The 26,972-nt window shown below is 42.0% G+C and overlaps 1 protein-coding gene across 2 annotated transcripts in view; it reads left to right on the plus strand.

Annotated features, from left to right (window-relative positions):
- LOC134583541 (N-acetylated-alpha-linked acidic dipeptidase 2-like) overlaps positions 1-26,972 on the plus strand; it is a 121,337-nt gene that overhangs the window by 52,652 nt on the left and 41,713 nt on the right. For both annotated transcript variants that reach the window (XM_063440488.1, XM_063440489.1), the window contains exons 9-12: positions 7,567-7,686; positions 11,076-11,158; positions 19,728-19,791; positions 26,330-26,397. In XM_063440488.1, the coding sequence (XP_063296558.1) occupies positions 7,567-7,686; positions 11,076-11,158; positions 19,728-19,791; positions 26,330-26,397 (335 nt within the window). The remainder of the gene's footprint in view (positions 1-7,566; positions 7,687-11,075; positions 11,159-19,727; positions 19,792-26,329; positions 26,398-26,972) is intronic.

Below are 26,972 nucleotides of genomic sequence, written 5' to 3' on the forward strand. Positions count from 1 at the left end.
AACATCAACCCTGTTACATATCTTAGTATCATCCGCAAAAAGACACACCTCACCATCAAGACCTTCTGCAATATCACTAATAAAAATATTAAAGAGAATGGGTCCAAGTACAGATCCCTGAGGTACCCCACTGGTGACAAGCCCAAGCTTCGAATATACTCCATTGACTACAACCCTCTGTTGCCGGTCACTCAGCCACTGCCTTACCCATTCAACAATATTGGAATCCAAACTCAAAGATTGCAGTTTATTGATAAGCCTTCTATGTGCAACAGTGTCAAAAGCCTTGCTGAAATCTAGGTAAGCAATGTCTACTGCACCACCCTGATCTATAATTTTAGTTACCCAATCAAAAAAATCAATAAGATTAGTTTGGCATGATCTCCCTGAAGTAAACCCATGTTGTCTCTGATCTTGAAATCCATGTGTTTTTAGATGTTCAACAATCCTATCCTTTAACATGGTTTCCATCACTTTCCCCACTACTGAAGTAAGGCTTACTGGCCTATAGTTGCCCGACTCCTCCCTATTACCTTTCTTGTGAATGGGCACAACATTCGCTAACTTCCAATCTTCTGGGACTACTCCTGTTAACAATGATTGGTTAAATAAATCTGTTAATGGTTTTGCTAGTACACCACTAAGCTCTTTTAATAGCTTTGGGTGTATTCCATCAGGTCCCATTGACTTATTTGTCTTTACTTTTGACAGTTGAAATAGAACCTCTTCCTCTGTAAACTCACGTGTAATAAATGACTCATTTATCCTTTTTCTTAACGGAGGTCCCTTTCCTTCATTTTCAGCTGTAAATACCGAACAAAAATATTCATTGAGGCAGTCAGCTAGACCTTTATCCTCATCTACATATCATCCTTCTTTTGTTTTTAATCTAACTAATCATTGTTTTACTTTTCTTTTCTCATTTATGTATCTAAAAAAAGTTTTGTCCCCCTTTTTTTACTGACTGTGCTATTTTCTCTTCTGTGTGTGATTTGGAAGCTCTTATAACTTGCTTTGCCTCTTTCTGCCTAATCTTATAGGTCATTCTGTCTTCCTCACTCTGTTTTTTTTTTATAATTACTAAATGCTAACTTTTTGTTTTTTACTATTTTGGCCACATCTGCGGAGTACCACAGTGGTTTCTTGAATTTTTTGCTTTTACTGACAAGCCTAATGCAATTTTCTGTTGCCTTCAGTAGTGCAGCTTTTAAATAATCCCATTCCTTTTGGACTCCATTTAAGTTGCTCCAGTCTGATAATGACTCATTTACACATATTCTAATTTTAGAAAAGTCTGTTTTTCTAAAGTCTAAAACTTTTGTTTTTGTGTGGTGTGACTCAGTCACTGTTCTTATATTAAACCACACTGACTGATGATCACTGGATCCTAAACTTTCACCTACAGTAATATCTGATACCAAATCTCCATTTGTTAACACTAAATCTAGTATGGCCTCTTTACGAGTTGGCTCCTCAACGACTTGTTTTAGAGACAATCCCAGTAGGGAGTTTAGAATATGTGTGCTCCTGGCACAAGTAGCTATTTTTGTTTTCCAATTCACATCAGGAAGATTAAAGTCACCCATGATGATAACTCCCCCCTTCATTGTCATTTTAGCTATTTCTTCAACTAGTAGATGATCTAACTCTTCAATTTGTCCTGGGGGCCTATAAATCACACCTACACAAATTACTGTGTGATTACAAAATTCTAACGTAACCCAAACGGACTCTATGTTCGTCTCACTAACCTTTATTAGGCTAGATTTTATGCTATCCTTCACATACAGGGCCACCCTCCCCCTTTCTTGCCTTCCCTGTTTTTTCTATATAAAGAGTACCCTGGTATTGCTATGTCCCAGTCATTTTTCTCATTATACCATGTCTCAGTAACAGCGACTAAATCTACACTATCAGTTGCCATTATTGCCACAAGTTCATGGATCTTATTCCCTAAACTGCGAGCATTTGTAGACATGACTCTAAGCTTATCATTTTTTAACACACTTGCTACAGGCACCTTCTGTCCTTGTTTTGGGGGACAATTGGATTGATGTTTTATCACCCTTTTGTCCCCCCCTCCTAGTTTAAATACATCCTAGCAAAACCTCTGAACTGCTCACTGAGAACATTTGTTCCCTTTTGAGAAAGATGCAAACCATCTTTTTTTCCCAGTTTATTTCCATTCCAAACAGAGCTACCATGAGCAATAAAGCCAAATCCTTGCTCCCGACACCATTCACCAAGCCACAAGTTAAAGTCCCTAATACGCATCTGCCTGTCATTCTGAGTGTTATGCACAGGCAGAACTTCAGAGAATGACAGTGTGGAAGCAACCTGCCGTATATCATTGGCAAAAACACTAAAAACTTCCTTAACCTCTGAAACCTCATTGCAAGCCAAGTAATTTGTCCCTAGATGGACAAGTACATCCAATTCCCCTTCCTGCTTTGCTTGCTTAACAATATTACAGATATGTCTCCTGTCTCTGTGAGCAGTAGCTCCGGGAAGACACCTCACAAGACCACCATTGTCCATATCCACACCTCTTATGATGGAATCCCCCAACAACAACTGTTTTCTATTAGGCCGCACCATAGTCTTCAAGCCTCTCTGCACAACACCACTAGCCTCAGTGCCTCTCTGCACAACACCACTAGCCTCAGTGCCTCTCTGCACAACACCACTAGCCTCAGTGCCTCTCTGCACAACACCACTAGCCTCAGTGCCTCTCTCCACAACACCACTAGCCTCAGTGCCTCTCTCCACAACACCTCTAGCCTCAGTGCCTCTCTCCACAACACCTCTAGCCTCAGTGCCTCTCTGCACAACACCACTAGCCTAAATGCCTCTCTCAACAACACCACTAGCCTCAGTGCCTCTCTGCACAACACCACTAGCCTCAGTGCCTCTCTGTACAACACCACTAGCCTCAGTGCCTCTCTGCACAACACCACTAGCCTCAGTGCCTCTCTGCACAACACCACTACCCTCAGTGCCTCTCTGCACAACACCACTACCCTCAGTGCCTGTCTCCATGACACCATTACACTCTGAAAGTGCAGAAAATGAATTATGTAAAGCAACAGACTGTGCAATATGCCTTTTATCCACAACTCTAAGTCTACCAGATCCTACAGTGATCCATCTGCCATTCCTAGTATGTCTCTGTGGCAGTGGCTTTGCAGCAGTTCCAGCCTGAGTTTGTTTACCAGATAATTTACAAATCTCAGACTTCAAAAATACATTCTCCTGCCGCAAGATAGAGAACTGTCTACAGATTAGACAACAACCAAACCTCCAAAAAGTGGAACGTGAAACAAATGCATAGCAACTATTACACTGAACTAAGTCTGCCATTCCAATGAGGTGAATAATTTAAATCAAACTTTTTTTTTTTTGTGGCAGTGCATAAAGATATTACAACACACGTGGGGTACCCCGACGGCAATCCTCACGCTTATTTTCATTGATTATAACGAAGAGGTATGAAAGATTACATGCACATTTTTTAAATAATAAGATATTGAAGAAGCTCATAGTAATACGTGTAGAGTGAAGCTAGACATATATATATCTTAACGTGAAACCAGCGCTTAGAGAGCAAACTTGCGGACATCAATACAATAATACAACATTTTTGGGCAGACTGAGTATAACCAAGAGGACTAAGTAGTGGCATGGTATGAGCGTTTATGCCTTTCGGGAATGTCGTGACATTAGAGCAAGAGTGTTTGACAACGAGACTAGCTCGATATGAGAGATGTTGTGTGTATCAGGAGCTTGATTGGCGTGTGCAATTGTGTTCTGTTAGTGACAGGGTGGTTTAAAGTGTGGTCGTGTCTGCATGTGTGTTAGAGACAAGTGATAAGTATAACACTATACAGCCGGTCTGGAGTGTATGGGCTATGCCGGTAGAAGCTCACATAATTACATGTCTAGTTTCGTTTGGGAGTGCTTGTCCCTCCATCTGGAACTTTGGGTGAAGGGTGCCTTGAGCCTGAATTGGAGCAGTCCCGGGTAAGTGGGTCCTCATGTCCATTTAACGTGTTCGGTAGTTCTGTGTGGAAAGCACCTTGGGCATAAGGGTGCGAGTGTGTGGCTGTCTCAGTCATCCGACTCCCTCCGCTGGGAAGCCGCTGGTGTCTGCTGGTGGTCTATGTAGGGCCTCAACTGAGCAGGTGTAGGGAAGGGTGGTCCACCAGCCCCAGGCTGATAAACAGGCCTGCATCACTGTGCCACTAACTCGGTGACTGCTGGAGCTGTGGAAGATGCTTCCGGGCATTAGCCCTGGCGGCCTTCAGCCCAGGTGGGCTATGGAGAGTAGGGGTGCATGGATGCGTAGTTGCTGCGTCCGAGGGTATCCTCCCCGCTCCCCGCTAATTGCGCCCTTGCTCACCGGCACGTGCCTGTACCCGCTGGTCGAGTTTCTCCCAGAATCTGAGATTTCCTCAAGGCGTTGCAGGGAGTCAGCGGTGGTTCCTTGATGGGGTCTGTGGCTTGGAGGTAGGCTCTGAGTGTGTGGTGAGTTGACAGCCGCCATCTTGGACGCGCCACGAGGTCATGCGCTTGGGTGCTCTGTGTGAGTCTGGTGTCTCGATCTGTGCGGTTTGCTCTCCTCTGCCGTTCTTTGTGGAGTCCGGGATAACCCCCACCAGACGGGGGGGGGGGAAGGGGGAGTTTGAGGATCCAGTCGCTGGACTTGTGCCCAGAGAGCGGCCGTCTCTCTGTGGCTTTGTCTCTGGTAGGCCACAAGCCTCGGTGTGTCTGGTTGGCTGTGTTGGCGCTTGAGAGAGCACCATTTGATGCAGCAGCCTCACCTGGTTACTGTTGTCGTGGCCTGCGGCTCGAACGTCTTGATTTTTGGGTATATTACCCCGATTTTAGTCCCCAGACATGGGAGCTCTTGCCGAGCACATCTGGGCTGCTTGGTTGCTTAGCTCCGCCCCCATCAAACGAATCAACTTTTTATTTATCCTCCTGAATCCCTCAGATTACCTCCAGTTGATCTCCAGAATATCTCCAACCACACACACTTAGAAGCAACACTCTCCAGAATATCTCCAACCACACACTTAGAAGCAACACTCTCCAGAATATCTCCAACCACACACACTTAGAAGCAACACTTAGATGAAGCAACCAAGCGATAAATCAGCCAAGCTAATGACAACAGCCCTTATATACTCCTAAAATCACCTCACACTAGGAATGTTTAACACCTGGGTAGGCCTCTGCTTATTTGCCTGTGTGAATAGAATGTGCCTTTTCCTTCTGGCGGTGGTCTGCTAAAATAATTTGGGAGCTATTTAGAGTTGCAAACCAGCTGTTATAAAATGATAAATTGATGGGTGTTATAACACATACATCTTAAATGGTAGAATGTCAAATGTAATCTATACATAGTACTAGCGGAATTGCTAGCAAATATCTAGATTTCTTTAAAATCAGAGGTTAACAAAAAAAACAAAAAAAAAAGCAGCCCTCCCCCTCCTGTGAGTCCGTTAGTTCTGTGCCAATTGGCACAGGGATAAGATTGTGCGTGGCATGTTTTTTACTGGGGAAACCCTCCTCTTGCAATGGGGCGCAGAGGCTCTTTGTGAGTGCGGCAGCAGCAGAACGGAGAAAAGCAGTCAAAAAGATTTATTGCAGCAAATTTGGATAGGCAATCTGAAAATGGAGAAAGGGAACAGGTACATTTTATTTACACAAAGTGTTAGGGGATTCTATTCTGTGATTGACCTTTGAGGGATAATTCCATGTACCGTGATTATTTTTCTGATGTTTTGCAAATGTCCTTGACGTATCTATGCACGACAAAAATAAAGAATTTAACAAAAATTAGCTGTTAATAGTATTAAGGGAAGAAACACTGAAATTGTATAACGTGAGTCAAGCCAGATGTTTAGAAATCTGCAAACTTGTATTTGTGATGACACACACAGCACCGAGCCATAAAGCTGAACAAGTTACCGGTCGCCAGATCTCACATAATGAGATGCTTTTATATGCTTCGGGCCAGTGGTCATGCCTTTGTCTGACAGTTTTGCCCAGACCTAGAGGTTATACACCACTAATCTATAGCAACTGTTTCTGGGGCTTGATTTACCAGTAAGAGCATTTGCAGTTAAAATTCAGAATAAGTTTATCTATCTCTTTTCCTTTTTGCTCTTAAAATGTCACGGTTCCAGTGTGCTTTAGGGTCCCTATTGATCAATGCCAATGATGCACTTAAGGAAAGGACATTCGATTGCTGTAGCATAGTACCACTTTGATCAAGTGCCTTGGGCTTCCTCCAGGGGCTATTATCGAACATCTTCATTAGATGCATGATCGAGTGTGGTAGCAGAAAACATGTTAAATCTGCTGACAAGCCTCGACAAGTAGGTAGGGAATCATCAATGTTTCGAATAGGGAATAGCACTGCGTAGAATCAGCGTCAAGGTAATTGGAGCATGATCAGAGAGGGAAATAGTTTCTATTGAGGTTTTGTCAATCTGTGGTAGGAGAGAAAAGGTTGCCAAAAACACGTTGATGCAGAAAAGGTAGTTGTGTACCTGGACGTAATGTGTACAGTCACATTCTGAGCTGAAACAAATAAAAATATTTGAAAAAACACTAGATGTTTAGAGTGAGGAATAAACGGACAGGTCCCTGATTATTGTCCTGTGAACAAGTCTGAAGGGAAGTTGATTTGTCAAGTACAAAGTCAAGGAAATTATTAAAAAGTCACCTCCCACAAGCAATCTATAAACTTTGGTAGAAGAGCAGTGAGCTTAGCATTAAAATACTAATTAGGAACATTAGGAGCAGATACATTAAACACAGAGTATCATAAATATTGGATAATTAACATTAAACAAATAAATATATCAGTCCCCTGGTTGATTTGACAGGGTTTCAATTGTAGAGGCCACTACTCAAGCTTTTGAGTTATTATTTGTGGTGATACATAACTGAACCCAATGGACTTTAACGGACGTGGTAGAATCTTTTGATCAGTGTATCTCTTGTAACAGAGTTATGTATGGTTGTGAAGTTTGTAGATAAGCACGACTTAACAGCCAACCAAACTTTCAGGTTTCATTTGAGTTTTTGCGCCCCTTCCATTCCAGGAAAGAAGGGTAACTCAATGAATTCATGGAGTCTGGTAGGGAAGAACTCTTATCCAATCCCTTGTTTTAGAGGATATAGGGAGTGATTGTGGGCATTTGGTTTGGGGTCCTCAATCTGTCTCATTGCAAGCGGTCAGAAGGGGCCAAACAACAGTCAAAGAGATTGAAAAATGACCCATAATATGTCAATCACCAGCAGCAAAAGATTGGTTTCACTCCTGTTTTCAAGAGGAAAAAAAAAAAACCAAAAAAACAAAACAGAAAAGTAAGATTATTCTCACAGTGAATGTATAGATAAACTCTGAGCTAGGTTATGAACTTTAAAAGGATGATGTAAACATTTGGGTTATTGTCATAAAAAGTCTTATAAATCAGTGATATTTTTTATTTTAAACAAATGGTTGCCATGACTAATGTTCTAACTACATGATTATATGGCCTTTGTTTCCAGATCGTTATGTGGTTTTGGGTAACCATCGAGATGCCTGGGTATTTGGAGCCATTGATCCATCCAGTGGTACAGCTGCAATGATGGAACTGAGCAGATCCATGGCCCGAATGCTTGAAAAAGGTATACACTGAAGCCTTTAACCCCTTAAGGACCAAACTTCTGGAATAAAAGGGAATCATGACATATCACACACGTCACGTGTCCTTAAGGGGTTAAAATAAAATAATGTAAAAAAAACAACAAAAAACAAACAAACAAACATATGGTTATGCTTTCTCACACGGACACACTCTTTTTGTGTTATTTTACCAGCAGCAAAAAGGTGAAAGGATATGAATGATAACACAATTACAAAGAATGGTGAATTTTGTATACTCTGTCTTTAAAGTTGCTTCCCAATTTACTTGCATTGATTTTCAGGCTTTTGCATGGCATCAATCCTTGCTTATCAATACCTTTCCATTTGGGAACTTTTGGCAACCAATGAACGCTACATTGAAAAACATAAGCGTAGAATCCCAATGTATAGATAAGATATGAACACTATATTGTCTGATTTAGAACAAGGCATGAATATATATTTTCAGAGACTGAATTGCACAATCTGTTTAGAATAGTTGCAGTCTAAATAAGTGGTGACCAAACTATGTACATGTATTTTGTAGCCAAATTAAATATGAAGCCACTGGCATGTTATGTCTTATAAATTTACATATATTACATGGAGACATTATGTGTAAAACGTCATTTGTAATGGCTATACAAAGTATTTTTAAGGAATGGTGGAGTTTTATTAGCAGAGCCTCAACATCCTCCTTCCAACAGACATTTCAGCTCTATGCTTTTGTGAAATTTATCCAAATCTTTGATGGCAGTAGATAAATATTGCAGAAAATATCTTGAATGATAAATGGCCAGAGATGGCATCCCAGAGGCAACAGATGCTCCACTTAGAAAGAATACCATTATCAGGCAAACTAAAAGTCGTTAACACTGTTGTAATGGGCTGGCACAGTTTGTGTTTGGTTCTCATTTTATCTATGATATATCTGTTCAGCATTAATCTTGATCAGTTTCACAAAAACAACAGGTGGCCTGTGCACTTTGTTCAGCCTGGAATGTGTTATAACAAAATATGTTCTCCATTGCGATCAGATTCAGATTTTTAGAAATACATTTTTAAATGATGTGGATTTCATGTCTCGCATGTAAACAGCAATAGAAAACTCATGTCTTCGCATATTTTTTTTCAATCACTAACTAGAACAATTTACAATAGAGATGAACCAATCACCAAGTTACTTAGGTAAGGTCACATTGTTTTCCTGGTGACTCTAATGTGGCAGCATTGTACTGTGTAACATATTCCTATCTCTCCTCTGCCCCCCGATCCGGCACCTCCAGTAGCTGGCCAGCTCGGCAACCCGGGACATTCGCGACAGACCAGTGCGCATGCCCCAACAGGTCACCCTTCACTCTCCCGCAGGGTCTTTCCTGCAGCTTACCTGTACATAAGCAGCTGCTGAAACTTGTCCGTGTAGGTTGAAATCAGCCACTGTGTCAAAATATTGGTATATATCTGCAACTGAATCTGAGCCATAAAAGTTAGTTCTTTGTTCTCCATCTTAAATTCTTCCATTATGGTATACCAGAAGTGGAGAAGGTGTGAAGTATCCTGCCTCCAGTACAGTAGAATAACTGGTTTAGGCACGTTAAAAATGTGCTTGGTCAAGGACTTCTTAAATCGGGCAGTTGGGACTGTGTTTTAGTGCAGGTGAAATTAACCGGGTTGTAATTTTGGCAGATTCTCTGAGAATTTCATAGGATGGCATGAATAGTCTCCCAAAACAATCTGCTCTCTGGGGAGTGCCACCATATATGTAAAAAGATGTTCATGCAGAAGAGTGACTGCCCCAGCATAGGCCATCTAAGTTGTCATTGATGGTCTTGAGGAGTTAAGGTGTTTTATACCACAGTGACAGCACCTCACATTTTTCCTGTGTCTTGCTTGCCAGTTAACAGTGGTGTACAAGGACACGTATGGTCTACAAGGACACTGATTTGGCATCATGGTTTTCCCATTTACCCATGAAAGGGGGGTGGCGGTAGGTTCCTCTTGAGCTGAAATGTAGAATATAAAATTGAGATTGCGTGTGGCATGGCTTCTGGATCATCACATAGAAGCTCGAATGAGATTAAGTGTCTATGTAAGTCCAGTTCTTGGTGTATGCGAGTAATAACCCTTTCAATTGCTTGTACCTAAACTGTGGCATGACTGAACAGGGGGCGTCTGTTAGGAGTTTGTTTAGCGGTATCATTTTATCCACCACCACAGTTCGCGTGTAGCAACAGGTAGAAAATGATGTGGCTGTCCATAATGAATGGGAAGTCCAGGTTACCTGTCAAAGGGTAATAGGGAGAAGGGAATGAGTAAAGGCCCATCTTGGGAGCCAGGGTGTGCCAAACATGTAACGTGAAGTTGTACCACCAGCTGCCTCCTGTGGTTGGGTTCATGCACAGCAAAGCCTTTAATATCTTTCCACAGTTTATACAGGTGGGAAGACTGGTAGTACAGGTGGAGGTGTGGTACTGCTAATCCACTGCTAATGCAACACTTTCATTTCAGTGATTCAGACATTTAATGCTTACAGATTTTTTTTTTATCTATTGGCACTTCTTATATTATGAACTTGTGTTTTTTTTATTCTTTATTTATCAATCATGCATGGTGTTTGTACAAAAAAGAAAAAAAAGGGCGTCATATGCATACATTTGTCAGTACAATGGAGTATAACGTAAAGTACAGACGAGGGTGTTAAATAGGAGCATCGTATACTTCTTCGTCCTCTTTCACCAGGTTGTTTAGGTGCAGAATGTTCTAAAGCTAGTCAATGACAACTTTCACAGGGTCATAGCAAGCGGTTACAGTGGCTGCATTTCATAGAGCCATACAGGTTCAACGTATAATAAGGTATGTTACTGTCATTATTGTCAGGAACATTACAAGCAGCTTTATTAGTTATGGTTCGCAAAGTTGTGCTGCTTCGACTTGCTAGGGTGTCTGTTAACGATATTATTGCACATTCTTGATAACCTTGTTATATGGCTGCGCTGTCTTTATCAAAGTACATTGCGTCTATCGATTGCCTCTGCATATACACATTCATGCTTGTGTTTTTTGTTTTTTTTGTGCTTGTTTTTGTCATATATGCTAATTTATATTATTTATTTCCTACCGTGCATGCCTTTTTGTTCTATATATAATACCAAACCCCTCAGGGGAACCCTGGGTACGGAAATTCTTTCCCATCGTATGGGTTAGTAAGATGCTAGGCAGGAGAGGTGCTTATTTTAGCCACGAGGCATTGTGGAGTAAACGACTTTGTTGACGTCCTGGCCATGCACCCAATATATTTTACTTTTACAGTCTGCTGAAAACAAATGCAATGATAGTTTACATTACACATACTTCCCTAATTTATATCTTGTTCCATTATCTGCATTGGCAGGATGGCGCCCACGGAGATCAATTTTGTTTTGCAGTTGGGGAGCAGAAGAATATGGACTCATTGGATCAACGGAGTGGGTGGAAGTAAGTTTCATAAACCTTTTAGAAAAAAGAAGATATATAGTGTAAGATGTTGGACTGACTCAGTCTGCATGAAAACAAAATGGTTCCATTTTCAATCAGATGTTACTTTAAAGGTTTTTATCTCCTGCTCTGTAGATTGAACTTTAATTGCATAAAGGAGGCCCCTGTAGGATCTAGCAAGCTATTAAAAGAGCAGAGGATAAAACATTTTAAATTAAACAATTTCCAATAAAGGAAGTGTAAACATTAGGTGACTCTTTACAGGAAGTTTTTAGGAAGGCTGTGCAAGTCACATGCATGGGGTGTGGCTAAGGCTGCTTAAAGGAGCACTATAGTACCAGGAAAACATACTCGTTTTCCTGGCACTATAGTGCCATGAGGGTGCCCCCACCCTCAGGGACCCCCTCCTGCCGGGCTCTGGGGAGAGGAAGGGGTTACACTTACCTCTTTCTCCAGCGCCGGGCGGGGAGCTCTCCTCCTCCTCCTCTCCGCCTCCTCGGCTGAATGCGCATGCGCGGCAGGAGCTGCGCACGCATTCAGCCAGTCTCATAGGAAAGCATTCATAATGCTTTCCTATGGACGCTGGCGTCTTCTCACTGTGATTTTCACAGTGAGAAGCACGTAAGCGCTCCAATTAATTATGCAGATCTACATAAAAATCAAGATGAAAATATCAATAAACTTAAAAATGACCAATCTCGCCGAGATCACCACAATGACCACCATAAACCACAATTGAATGTACTGGGTGAGTCTTATCTGAATCAGAATACTCTACACATATATATAAGAGTATAACAAAATATCATTTATTGTATAATAAACCAATCATAAAAAATGAAACAACATCTCAAAACGTCCAGTATCAGATGTAATCGTGATGAATAGTAAGGGGCCCCTTATTCATATTCTTGTCGACAAAGGACCGATGTAAAAAATCCGAGATGTGCACATTAGCATAAAAACTATATGTGAACTCAAAAAAAGTCCTCCAGCTAGGACGAAACGCGTAGACGTGCTGTCTGCTACCTCACCACACCGCCGACGGATTTGAACTTCCCAGCTGATTCGTCCTTTACGACCCGCCATTGATTTTCGGCAAGCGACCTGGCGAGAACGGCCTTTTTCCTGCAGCCCTCACGGTTTGGAGTTTATGTGCTCCCAGTTTCTCACCCGATGGTCGGACGGATAGGGTAAGTTGCTGAAGTGATATCCCCATAGTTTTCCATATCTGGATGTGATTTTTCACCTTTGGGGCCATCCCTATCGCTTCCCTCTTAGTCTTGACCAGGGTGTTTGGCTGGTGTTTGAGCTCCCTCTCCGTAAGACGGCTTGGTCGTCTGGGCACTATCCGTTTATCCACTTATATATTTTTTCACGGACTGGACTGGAGCCTACTGCTTGAACTTTTTTGAGTTCACATATAGTTTTTATGCTAATGTGCACATCTCGGATTTTTTACATCAGTCCTTTGTCGACAAGAATATGAATAAGGGGCCCCTTACTATTCATCACGATTACATCTGATACTGGACGTTTTGAGATGTTGTTTCATTTTTTATGATTGGTTTATTATACAATAAATGATATTTTGTTATACTCTTATATATATGTGTAGAGTATTCTGATTCAGATAAGACTCACCCAGTACATTCAATTGTGGTTTATGGTGGTCATTGTGGTGATCTCGGCGAGATTGGTCATTTTTAAGTTTATTGATATTTTCATCTTGATTTTTATGTAGATCTGCATAATTAATTGGAGCGCTCACATACCAGCTATATCGTTTCGGTTTCATTTAATAAGTCGCTCCCTTGTATGTGACGCAGCCCTACTGTTATTTCATCCCATTGGGTATATTTATTTCTCACTGTCAGTCCATATTACATTTACATTTTGAGAAGCACGTAAGCGCCTCTAACGGCTGTCAAGAGACAGCCACAGGAGGCTGGATTAACCCTAACATAAACATAGAAGTTTCTCTGAAACTGCTATGTTTATAGAAAAATGGGTTAATCCTAGAGGGACCTGGCACCCAGACCACTTCATTAAGCTGAAGTGGTCTGGGTGCCTAGAGTGGTCCTTTAAACAAAGTAATGTAATTCCTAAATGGTAGAGAACTGAGCAGGTAGACCGCTTGGGCATGATCTGTACACCAAAATTGCTTCATTAGCTTAAGTTGTTTTGGTGACTATAGTGTCCCTTTAAGAGTTGTGCTAGAGTAACACTTGCCAGAGTTTATAAAGAGTACTTCGAGGTCATATAGAAGTGGTCTCCATACTCCATTCAACTAATTACAGTAAGCTGAAAAGTTACCAAATGTGGAAACATCCAAGTGAAATGAATGCCTGCTAGGCACTGTATCTCCCACTGGTCCAAAGATCATTGATTTCTTACATATAACTCTAAAGGTAAAACAGTTTGTGAAACAGTAGGTTCAAGTAGGAACCTATGAACTGAACTAAAAGCATTGCTTGAGGAAAACAAGCAAGAATTGATTCTGACCGACTGAAGATTGCCAGCATAATATTGCTGAGGTCATGCTTTTAGAATAAGCATCAACAAGCAGATGTATAAGTTGTGTTAAACTGCTCAGCAATTTTGGATGTATAATAGTAGAATAACTATCAATTCTTAATGATATTCATAGGTTACAGAATGGAATTTCTACGAAGCCTGCAGGCCTACTCCCCCCCAGCAGAATTCAAAGCAAATGTAATAAGAGCAGTTAGCTGGTTAACTCTTCTTTCACATTACCATGAAGTTCTTTTGAGGTTCTTTATGCAAGTGAATTGCTAGAATAGAAAATAATGTACAGTATTTGCACATAAAGCAAAAAACAAACAAACAAACAAAAAACAACCCTTTTTCAGTTGTTGTGAACTAGGTACAAAACTCAATTAATATTTATATATTGATTTGAAAATATAACATGTCAAGAAACTGGCATTTGAGTTATTGGAAGCTAATTTTTTTATTACATCAACGATGAGATGAACTGCTCTAATCTTCACACTGCAAACTGAAATTAACACCAATTATAAAGATAATCTTAGTTTTAATAATAACAGGAGGTGAGTATTTTGCATAACTTGCTTTACTTATGCCTCCAGCAGCACAAGTCAATCATAAAACTTAAACCAATCAAAATAAGTAACACATTTCATATAACGCCTTGACAGTAGGTAGAGTTGAAGAACGGACACTTCCAATCTCGAGACTGCAGATAAAGGTCAGACTGAAAAGAACAGAAACAAGTGAAAGGCAGCGGTAATAAATGGATGTCCACAGAATGGAGACAAACAATTTGTAATTTAATATTAATATATTATAATTCAACATATCATATAGCATATTGTATATGAGATGTACTATATATCCACAGTCTGTATTCGACAAATCAACAATCTTGTACTACCACAAGACAAATCAGCGTATCTAGAATTAAGTCATCAGTATGCATAGCACTAACTGGATAAAACTAATAAGAAAACAAAACCCAACTAAAGTAAAATAGTCGTCAAAAGGGAAGGAAACCAAGGGAAGGAAAACACTCACCTCTTGTCATTATCAAAATTAAGATTATAGGTACACTACGTTAGCATAATCTACAATCTGACGACATGACAGGAGGCTTCAAATTTTGCATTTTTAATGCTGCGGTAGAAACACAAGGATGCGTGTAAAGTCTGATCGAAATAAAATACTCGGAAAGTCCCTTCCCGCGTCCAATCTGAAGGATATCGGCAAGGGAAACATGTGCCGCAAACGCCCAAAATGTAGTCGCGCCCCGAATGACCTCCAAAACAGGTCTTCACACGCATGATGGACAATAGCCAATGTACCCACCTAGCTAACGTGGTGGTCATAACTGGTATGAAAAGCTGGCCCGATTGTAAAGGTTGAAGAGGTGTAGGCACCTCCACATAATGTGAAAAAGTAGCGTGAGCTTCACAGAGAGTTGTTTAAGTGAAAATCCGAATCATCTGGCCAATCCCGCAGGGAGCAGATAACTACCTATATGTCCCATAACCAAGTCTTGGTAGTATGATACCTCGTAGTAAGCGGCATACCAAAGGTCCTGACCAACCGGTATGCCCAGAAGCGTAATGTGAGCTGCCAAGATCGCTGATGGTACCTTGTGGGTTTGTTAGTAGAAGGGAAGATGAGGGAAGGAGCAGTGGATGTTCCTGAGATGGAGTCAGTAGGTCCAGGAATCACCCGTGACTCTGCCATAGTGGTGAGGTGAGCGTAACATAGGTCTGAAGACGATCAATGACCCTCATACAAAGCGAGAAAGGTGTCAACGCGTATGCCCCTCGCATTGTGGATCCGGAAGCTGGAAAGTTCGCATCATGGTATATGCTGAGGTATCCAGTTGCCAATCGCTGGCAAGAAAACCAGTCCGCGGTGATGTTGGTGGCCTCCTAAAGATAATCTGTTCGGAGAGTAATATTGCATGGAAATCAGAAACGGTAAATGTCCGTAGTTCCTGGTAGAGCCCGAGATCGGGCTCCGCCCAGGCGGGTTACATATCATGTTGCTGAGATCTAGTCCAAGTGGAGGAGAATACCACAATCTGACATGTCCTTGGTTAACTGCGGGTCGCAAATGATCCCGCCATCAGCAGTCTCTTCATCCAGTGGGGATATGTGTGCAGTTGGCTCCCAGCCCTAGAAGCGGACGGTTGATTCCACTATGAAAACTGGTGTGGATCCGAAGATGGTTCTGTCGTTCCATGTCAATATATGTAGAAGCCATCATGAAGTTCCGTTCACCCCTCTGGTGAGACCGTCACCCAGTGGTCGTAGAGGTGGTAATAGGTTTTTCGGGTTTTGCACAGCCTGGTAATGCAGAGTCCCTGGGAAGATCGCCTGTATAGAAGAGGGAAGGAGTCACAGTACTCTGGGGCTAGGCCCTAGCACCCTTGGCCGTTGGGACTGAGTGCTTTTCTCATCACTTACTCTGCCTCTGGAGCACCCTTGGCCGTTGGGACTGAGTGCGGTTCTCATCACTTACTCTGCTCAATAGTACTCTGGCTAGGAACCAAATGGGAATGGAGTCCTTGCAGGGTATGCAACGTATCTCCCTGCAAATTCCAGTCATTTCACACAATCCATCAAATCTATTTGAACCTGAAGAATTGGACTACTCAGGATGGAGGCAGAGCTGATTTCACTTTGCTCCCCATAAAACCCCATTATTCCAGAAATAGAACTATAAGTCTCGTTTGATGGTGCCGTCTGAATGCAGACTCGCAGAATGTCATCATGTCAGCTAGGTAGGTTAGGCAACGGACTCCCTTGCGGCGAAGGTGTGCCATGACTGGCTTCAGGAGTTTCTTGAAGTACCATGGGTTACATAGTTACATAGCTGAAAAGAGACTTGCGTCCATCAAGTTCAGCCTTCCTCACATATGCTTTTGGCTGTTGATCCAAAAGAAGGCAAAAAACCCAGGGTTGAATCCATAATGGAAGACATATGATTTGGTACGGTCGTTCCATCAATGAAACCAACAGAATGGATGACAGGAGAGGGAGCAGGAGGGCAAACAGGTATAAATAGTAACTCGGGGGGGCGGGGCCGGACCGCCGACGGGATCAGGCACGCTCTGTCTAAGCTCCCGCTTTGTGGCCCGGAAAATGGCGCAAACTGGGGACAAAAATCTTACTAACCATCCGCAACAGCTATCACCCTGATCCCCAGATCCTGGGGCTCGAGGGGATACCCTTCAAGATGCCTTCCGTAACCCGACGAAGGCCCAATGCGAGAGGAGCTTGAGCCGGGATGAGATGGCCGCTCTCCCGGGTCTCCGGCCGGGGTCTGGCGCCCCCCCCCCCCCTCTGGACCGGGGGGGTCATCCCGGTCTGCACACACATGCAGTAACCCCTGTCATGTCCCGACACGCGGGGCCGAAACTACCGCCCTGCTGTAGAAAACCCACCGGCGGTATTTCCCAAAATGGCCGCCGCACGCCGGCAACATGTGCGAGATGGAGCGATCAATGCTGACTGAGGGGAGGCCCCCACTATGGAGACTCTCCAGGCGGTGCAGTACAGCGACAGGCAAGCTGGCAAAGAGGCATTTGCTGACACTGACCAAAACTGGATCCCCTGTGACCACTCGGCATTACTGGCCTCCACAAGTGCTCAAAGTCCTACCCCCACAAGATGGCGGATCTTCGTGCAGGAGCACCGCAAGCCACCCAGACACAGTACAGCCTCATGCTCTTACGAAATGTGCAAACCTGCATGAAACATGCCCACAGCAAAGCGACCAACGACCTCCCCATAGACTGGGCATCGAATGAAGGGGTATGAAGATCCGGACGGCTCCCAGGCACGGTCCAGTGATGGCGCTGGCAGACCCTGTTTAACCTGATGGACACCTGATATGATCCAGCTTACATAGACTTAAGTTTACATTCTCTCTTTTTTTTTTATCCCTTGCATGCCTCTACCTTACTTTAGCCTATGAGTTTTACATGCCATGCACCATGTCTTGAGTAATATGTTTTTATTATGTTTTTGACTGATAATCAATAAGTAACTGAAGATCTGTTTGCATGTCAGTTTGCTAGAGGGTGCAAAGAGAGACTCATGTGGGAACACCATGCTTATGACATCCCCCCATACCTCTAAGCTGTGCAAGCTCTGACTCTGCGCAAGTTACCTAAAGTTAACTTCGTGACCTGCTCCAGCAGTAAATGCCTGTATGTTATGCCTACTATCCCTGCTCTCCAGGTGATCGCTCCATTACATATCTGTAAGATGCTTTCACTTGATCCACTAGCCGTACACACCTCTGGGTTTAGCGGGTAGGGCCAGCACATGGCGGGACACAGCGGGCTTATTTCTCAGGACAGTGGGCAATAGCAAAAGGGATATGATTGGTCTATGTAATTACCATGTATACTGTGTTTTCTCCCAGCGTGACTTAACTTATGACCTCTTAATGTGACCAGACATTCATGAACACTCTTTAGCCCATACTAAACAGCGGTATCCTAATTTCATTAATTTGAGTTAGCCTTTCTATATGTCTATGTCAAGTTTTTCCATAGGTTATCCACAGACTAGGCGGACTGTTAACCTGAAGCATCTCATGTGCGGAGAACTAAGTCTATGGTTAGTAAACCTGGTAACCAACCGTTAACACTTACCCTATAAGCTTAGACACATTAATGAGGATATAACCAGCAGGTACCCACTTGTCAGAACAACATGGCTTCTCGTGACCTGACATGCAAGCTCACTGTCTCATACACTGCGTATCACGACTACTTAGACCAGCTGTAACGGCACAAAATGTAGGCCCCTCATTTAAGCATAGTCGAGAACAACCCAGTTAATACATAGACATTACAACGACGATACTCGACATCGATACTCACCCTACGATATATCGATACTGAAACGATGACATTCGACACTAATACTAACTCTACGTTAATGTTACTAATCGATAAAGTGTTTAAACAAGATTCTACCGATATAAAACAAAAAAAAAATTGGCATTGTTATCCAGGAAATGTAATTTCACACTGTAAGCGATGTACAAACCCTAAACTGTAAAATACTTGTGCATTTCCCTCTCTTAATTCTGTACCCCATTACACATGCCATAATAAAAGAAAGATTGAAAAAAAAAAATAGTAACTCAGCAAATTAAACAAAGTAAAATACAACATGTGGAATAAAATATGCTCAGAACAAAATTCTCTGACCTGTGCCTGGCTTAAGCAGCAAAGAAAGAGGAGGAGCTATGCCTGTCAGGGCTTTATATGGAATGTGTTACTTGTTTTGATTGGTTTAAGTTTTATGATTGACTGCTGGAGGCATAAGTAAAGAAAGGTATGCAAAATATAAAGCCTCCAGTCATGTTGTAAAATTGGTGCAAAACATTAAAATGTTTAATCAAATATAAATGTATGCATATTATAAATGTAAACCATTTACACTTTGCATAGTTATGGTGTAAGGAGGTTCCCTGTCATTACAAGTCTGAATATAACGGTCTAGAACTGCAACAACTAAATCCATTTCGCCCACAGGAGGTAGTCTATGCTTCCATTTCACCCACCCAAGTAACACATGCTCAAAACTATATAGGTCCCCAACGTCATCAAAAGCTTCAACCATACATATTGGAGTCTGTGATAGATGTTCACACAAAATTGTAAATGTTAATACCGGATACCTGATCAATGGAATTACTGCCAAGTGCTTAAAGGACCACTATAGGCACCCAGACCACTTGAGCTCAATGAAGTGGTCTGGGTGCCAGGTCCAGCTAGGTTTAACCCTTTTTGCAGTAAACATAGCAGTTTCAGAGAAACTCAGTAGAGTTTATGGGCTCAGTAGAGATTATGGGATATGCTTGGCTACCACTGAAAAATCTGAGAGTGTAATGATTTGCAGAGGGTTCAAATACAAACTCTTAGAACGTGCAGCAAAACACCAGCCTGGAGAGTTATATGAAAACAAACAAAATTGCATGGGAAAATAAACAAATAACATTGTTACATTGTGTTTACTAGCGTCTACTAATTTATTTATTTTTATCACAGGAAATGGGAAAAGTATTAGGTCCTCGAACAGTGGCATACCTAAACGTCGACCTCTCACTTGCGGGTAAATAAACTAGGTGCATAATACAGCAAGATTTTGAAACAACTTGTTACAAAATAGTAAAACTGTCTAGAAACAACAGATTTACTTGTACATAGCTGTACCTTTTCAAACGTCACACATTGTCAACTGTACCTGATAATCTTGCACATTATCAGTAAAACGCTTTTTATTTGAGTGTAAACTAGTGTTAAAAGTTTTAAAAACAGTCTTCGAAACCGAAAGAGAGCTTTGTTTGATACAAACAATAAACATTGTGGAGGATAATGTTTAAATTATCCAAAGAAGTTGAAAATTAACGACCACTGCTATTTAGTTACATCTCAAAACACTGGAGCTGAAGAGCTAGTGATGTGCTAAAAATTTAAATGTATTATAGTTACTGCAGAGCATTTATCAGATCTTTAAAGGACCACTATAGTGCCAGGAAAACATACTCGTTTTCCTGGCACTATAGTGCCCTGAGGGTGCCGCCACCGTCAGGGTCCCCCCACCGTCAGGGTCCCCCTCCCGCCTTACTCTGGGGAGAGGAAAGGGGTTAAAACTTACCTTTCTCCAGCGCCGGGCGGGGAGCTCTTCTCCTCCGATCCTCCCATTCGGCTGAATGCGCACACATTCAGCCGGTCTCATAGGAAAGCATTATCAATGCTTTCCTATGGACGCTTGCATGCTCTCACTGTGATTTTTACAGTGAGAATCACGCAAGCGCCTCTAGCGGCTGTCAATGAGACAGCCACTAGAGGCTTTGAGGGCTGGATTAACCCATTTATAAACATAGCAGTTTCTCTGAAACTGCTATGTTTATAAAAAAAAATGGGTTAACCCTAGCTGGACCTGGCACCCAGACCATTTCATTAAGCTGAAGTGGTCTGGGTGCCTAGAGTGGTCCTTTAATCATTGCCAAAATGCAGATCCTAAGTCCTCTGAAACACCCATTACCAGGAAGCACAGTGTTCACCAGTGTTCTGTTTTTACATTTTGGTTTTACTTAACCCCTTAAGGAGCAAACTTCTGGAATAAAAGGGAATCATGATATGTCACACATGTCATGTGTCCTTAAGGGGTTAAAGGGCTAGTCCAGCCAGTTTTATATAAAATATTTTTGATGAAAGTGAAAAAATAAAGGATAGTCATTAAATCACTCCCTCCACTGATATACAGTACTCTGACAAGATGTCTGCTTAAGCTTTCCTTACATCAATTTCTATCATTTTTGATACAACACTTTATGAATCTACTGCATTTTCTCTCTTCAATTTAAATTTTGCCCTCTCAATTTATAGTTAATCACTAAATGTATCTTTTGTAAACTTACTACAAACATAGAATTAATCAATGTGAATATCTAGTTCAATTAACACTGGAAACCTCTAACCTTGTTAATGCCAACATAACTCTAGCCACCACCTTCTTCATATATACATCTTACTTTTTCAGGAAAGTTTTAATAAGATTTTTTAATTCCTGCATTATAAATGTGATTATACCTTTATTATTAGGAGTTTGATTCATGTTCATATACATATGACACTCATACCTTTATGTAAATGTAATAATATTGGAATATAGTAATATTGGCCATTCAGATGATGGTTTAAAACCGGTTTACTTCTTGCAGTAACTAGACATTTATATCCCTTCTATTAGGAATGTGATCCACGTATGCTAAATCAGATACACTATCTGTTTCTGTATAAAATCGATAATGCAGTAGTAAGAAGTTTAATACTATATACAATGATAGAATAGTGTACACATTTTATGAAGAGGTCAGTTCCAGGATTTTTACATCATTGCGAGGAGGTCTATATACATACAGATTATGCAGATCCAGAGCAGTCGGCCCAATGGGCGGTTTTCAAAGTGGGATGCCAGCTTTAAGATATCCCGGTGTCTCATTTCTCCTCCTTGTAAGGCGTGTAATCAATGCGAAGACTTGATGTAATAGAGTCATCAATTATTTGATTGACCTGCCCCCATCCTGCCCATTGGGGGGGGTTCACATTTAGACTGGATGTTGATGGGGGCATGCACGTTAGCACCGAAACGTGCGTCTAGTGTTTTCTTTGTTTTTTTAACATGATGGGCGCTTATTCTTTTTTTAGTTTACTTAAGGAAGCCTTGCACTCTAATGTCTACAGAGGGTGACTTATATTTTAAGATTTAGTGTTTACAGCTTATTGTACAGATCTCGAACATTAAAGTGTACCAGTCGATATTTAGAACATGCAACGTATACTAACCTACCTACATTGGCAGGGATCTTGTAATTATATTGGCAGATTTAGACTTATTAGGAGCCTTTTCAGTCTCCCTCCTTTCCTCTTAATTGATTGCTAGCACGTTCACTGACTCCAGAGCAGTTTACAGTAGTTCCCAGTAAGTTGGGCAATCCTGTTATCCTTACTGACACACAAGCTCCCTCGTTTACTTTTATCTGCTATCTCTTCTGCATTGAAAAATGTGTTATAAGTGATTTTCAACCTGAACTACAATTTAGATGTTGTTTTTCTCCTTAACTGTGATTTTAAATATGTAGCCCCTGTTTTCCCTCCCTTTTTATGTATTTGAAGCCTAGACATTTGTGGATAAAGGAGGCCTGATTATTAGATTAGAATGTTTAGTCTGGCAAGCCATATCTAGTAGGGTATTTCGTTCATAGAATGGAAACTATCTTTAGTCTAGACCAGGGGTAGGCAACCTTTTAGCAGCACTGTGCCGATATAGGATTATGATGTCCCGTAGCGTCCCGGTCCTATTTTTTTTAAATTGAGGTGTGTATGCTGCCGTATTCTGCTTGTGTTATTTATACTGTAATTGCCTTGTATCGTTGTATTTGTAGTAGTTTGTGGTATCGTGTATGATACATATGAATGTGGGCTGTGTATGGGGGCTGCTTGTGGAATTGTGTGTGGGTGGAAATGTCACAGTGTGTTTGATGGTGTGGGGGCTGTTTAGGGTATTGCATGCAGTGGTGTATCCTGGTTTTGGGCTGCCCTAGGCAGGAAAAAAAACTCAGGCGCCCCCCTCACCCAACCCTTCCCCCGCCTTCTAAATACACACACACACACACACTGACAGATACGCATCCATTAGCTAACAGACACACACACACACTCACTCACTCACAGACACACACACACACTCACTCACTAACAGACACACACACACACTCACTCACTAACAGACACACACACACACACTCACTAACATACACACACACACACACTCACTAACAGACACACACACACTCACTAACAGACACACACACTCACTAACAGACACACACACACTCACTGACACACACACACTCACTGACACACACACACTCACTAACAGACACACACACACTCACTAACAGACACACACGCACTCACTAACAGACACACACACACTCACTAACAGACACACTAACAGACACACACACACACACACAGACACACACACTAACAGACACATTCACACACACTAACAGACACATTCACACACACTAACAGACACATTCACACACACTAACAGACACACTCACACACACTAACAGACACACTCACTAACAGACACACTCACACTCACTAACAGACACACTCACACTCACTAACAGACACACTCACACTCACTAACAGACACACTCACACTCACTAACAGACACACTCACACTCACTAACAGACACACACTAACAGACACACACACACACACACACACTAACAGACACACACACACTAACAGACACACACACACACTAACAGACACACACACACACACACTAACAGACACACACACACACACACTAACAGACACACACACACACACACTAACAGACACACACACACACACACTAACAGACACACACACACACTAACAGACACACTCACACACACTAACAGACACACTCACACACACTAACAGACACACTCACACACACTAACAGACACACTCACACACACTAACAGACACACTCACACACACTAACAGACACACACACTCACACACTCACATTAACTCTTTTTTTTTTTTTTTTACCCCCCAGCCTCCTTACCTTTGGGAATGCTGGGGGGGGGGGGGGGGGGGTCTAGTGGGGCTGCCGGTCGGGCTGCTGGGCAGCTGGCTGGCGAGGGAGCACTTCCTCTGAGCTGCCTGCTCAGCTCCCTTGCGCGCCGCAGAGTGAGGCTGGGAGGCGGAGCCGGAATATGACATCATATTCCGGCTCCCAGCCTCACTCTGTGGCGCGCGAGGGAGCTGAGCAGACAGCTCAGAGGAAGTGCTCCCTCGCCAGCTGCCCGCCAGCGCCGCCCAACCGCCCAGCATGTCTGTTAGCCGTGAGGCTAACAAGGCATTTGCCCTGGGCGTTTGAGGGCGGCTTTTTTTGCCGCCCCCTGGAAAATGACGCCCAAGGCAGATGCCTTGTTTGCCTCGTGGCTAATACGTCCCTGGCTGCATGCAGGGTTGTGTGCATGTATGTGGATTGTTAGCGGGTTACGTTTGTGCGGATTGTGTGTATGTTTGTTTGTGGGCTGTTCGTATTATTTGTATGAGGGGAGGGTTATTGTGCATTTCTGTGTATATCTAGCAGTCTGGGTGGCTTCCCTGGGTTCCAGTGGAGACCAGGCTGGCCAGGTACAGGTCAAGGACAGGAGTTGCAACAGCAGCTGCAGGCTGCTCTACTTCAGTGTTGATTCCCATTCACAAGTGCTGGGAGGAAGTGATCTGAGATCACTCACTATATGCTGCACTGCATAAATAGAGGATTGTCCTTCACCACCTTTTCGTATTAGCAGATATCTGAAGTTTCACTGGGACTCCTGATAGGACAGAGCCTGTTTGGCTCTAGCAGCCTTGAGTGCCGTGCAAAGACACCTTGAGTGCCGTGCATGGCACTAGTGCCGGAGGTTGCCTACCCCTGGTCTAGACACAGATATTACAAGGTCTGGATACATTTTTTCCACCTATAAATAATTGATTTTAATAATTACAATGTTTCCAACAGCAGACACTTACCAATAAATATAAAGCTATTTATAGACAGGACTCTGACTGTGAAATGTATCCTTAGATCGTTTTATTACTCGGCTATCCCATTCAGATTCTAACGCACTGCGCACTTTATATCTATAGGAGAGCACGGTATACTAGTGGAGGGAGTCCTTCAATGACTTTCCTCCTTTATTTTCTTTTCCCCCCACTTTGCTTAAAGGGGTTTATATCTAGTAGTTATCCATCTGATTGCAGGTGCTTAAGATTTATACTTTGACACCTTTTTATTTTCTTCTTTGATGCAAGTAACCCTTCTTGTGCTGGTCTGCCCTCGCAAATAAAGTTAAATTAAGCGAAAACCTACCCCAGTTCTAGCACTGGGGCCAATTTCTGCAGCCTGACCCTTCTCCCCTGACATCACTACCCTTGGAGGCGGGTGGGTGTCAGGTAAGGCAGGCTTAACCCCTTAAGGACCAAACTTCTGGAATAAAAGGGAATCATGACATGTCACACATGTCATGTGTCCTTAAGGGGTTAAGGGAGGATATAGGCATATAAAGGGTGGCTGTGGTGCCATTGGATGCCGGTCGCCAGAATACTGTGCATGCTGATGTCCGCCATCCAATATGCCCAAAGTTAGCTAGTCACTCTTGTTCCAGGCTGGCTTATGACGCCCCGAAGACAATGCTGGAGGTAGAGATTAACCCAGCAGCAGATGGGTTAATCTCTGTATGTGCAGGCTTTCATACAAACTCTGCGCACCATAACCACTTCAAAGCACTGAGGTGACCATGGTGCATGGAGTAACCCTTTACAAAGTTAAAGCTGGCATTACAGCCATTTAGTTGCTCACCCATAACAGTCAGAAAAGTAAAAGGGAGCATTTGCTTCAATTATATTTAAAACTGGGGAGCAGCGAATGTGACCTACATGTATATAATGTACAGCGCTACGGAATATAATAATATAATGCTTGATAGATACCAACTGTGTATGTATATACAGCACTAAACCAGCATAATATTTTATTTAGGGTTTTTGCTTATTTATTTGGGTTGGGGGTGGGGTAATAGCAAGGGTTTGTCACATTATTACTTATTCTTCGCAATATGTAATCACTTGACATTTAATTTAGACATGGGATTATTTATGGGAAGCCACGTTGTAATAATTGTAAATGTGCTTATCTTTCATGCTGCACTGTTAAAACATCCACAAACTATTAAATGTGTTGACGGTTTAAAGCAATTGCCAAGAGGAAACACAAACCATGCCAGAAAAAACACTTAAGGATCGGCTAAAAAAAAAAAAAAAGAACAACTAAAATTAAAATAATAAAAGCCCTAAAATGCATACACACACACAATATTCAATGTTAAAGAAAATTAAAAAGTACGATGTTTTAACGTATACATTTAATTGTTATCATGAACAAAGTCCGCTGTATTTGTGATAATCAAGATCTCGGCATACATGATTTACATTGAAGAATTAAAGCAATATATCCTGTAACTTTTCATTGTTTTCTCTTGCGAAACCACACTTAATTTATAAAACATTTGCCAACAGGAAATTCTACCCTCCGGGCACTTGCCACTCCCATCCTGCACAAGCTACTATTTGAAGCAGCAAAAACGGTACAGTGGTTAACTTAAACGCTTAATTTCATTCAATAAGCATTCAGGAATACACATTTAACAAATACAGCTTAATGTAGTTGTTCTGGTTAGTTTAGAAAAGGCAGTGTTTATATTACAGACTTGGAACTCCTATAGTGGCCACTAGATGTGCTTCCTGATATTCAGCGTCTTCACACTAAAGTGTCAGGAATACACATTTGTGTTCCTGACTCTATAGTGTTTCTTTTAAGACCCCTCCCCCCACCCTCCCCCCCCCCCCAAAAAAAAGGAAACTGTTAGAGTCTGGCTATAATTATTAAAGGCTAAATGGGTTATACAATAATGTGTACAACTTTATAATTTACGTGTAAAACTGTCTAAATCTTACACCAATTGTCAGTGTTTAGAGCCACGTTAAATTAATTACACTAGCACACTTATCTATAGCATCAATATCATTGCCAGCACCAGAGAAAGAAGCAAAGAAGATGGGGATGTATTGGGAGATTATGGCAGCTGACCATTGCATCCCACAGGGCATTTGCCTAGTTTGGCAAGTCCAGACCTGCCTAATAGTATACAGAATTCTGCCC

Source organism: Pelobates fuscus, chromosome 13 (genome assembly GCF_036172605.1).
Source record: "Pelobates fuscus isolate aPelFus1 chromosome 13, aPelFus1.pri, whole genome shotgun sequence".
NCBI classification, from domain to species: domain Eukaryota; kingdom Metazoa; phylum Chordata; class Amphibia; order Anura; family Pelobatidae; genus Pelobates; species Pelobates fuscus.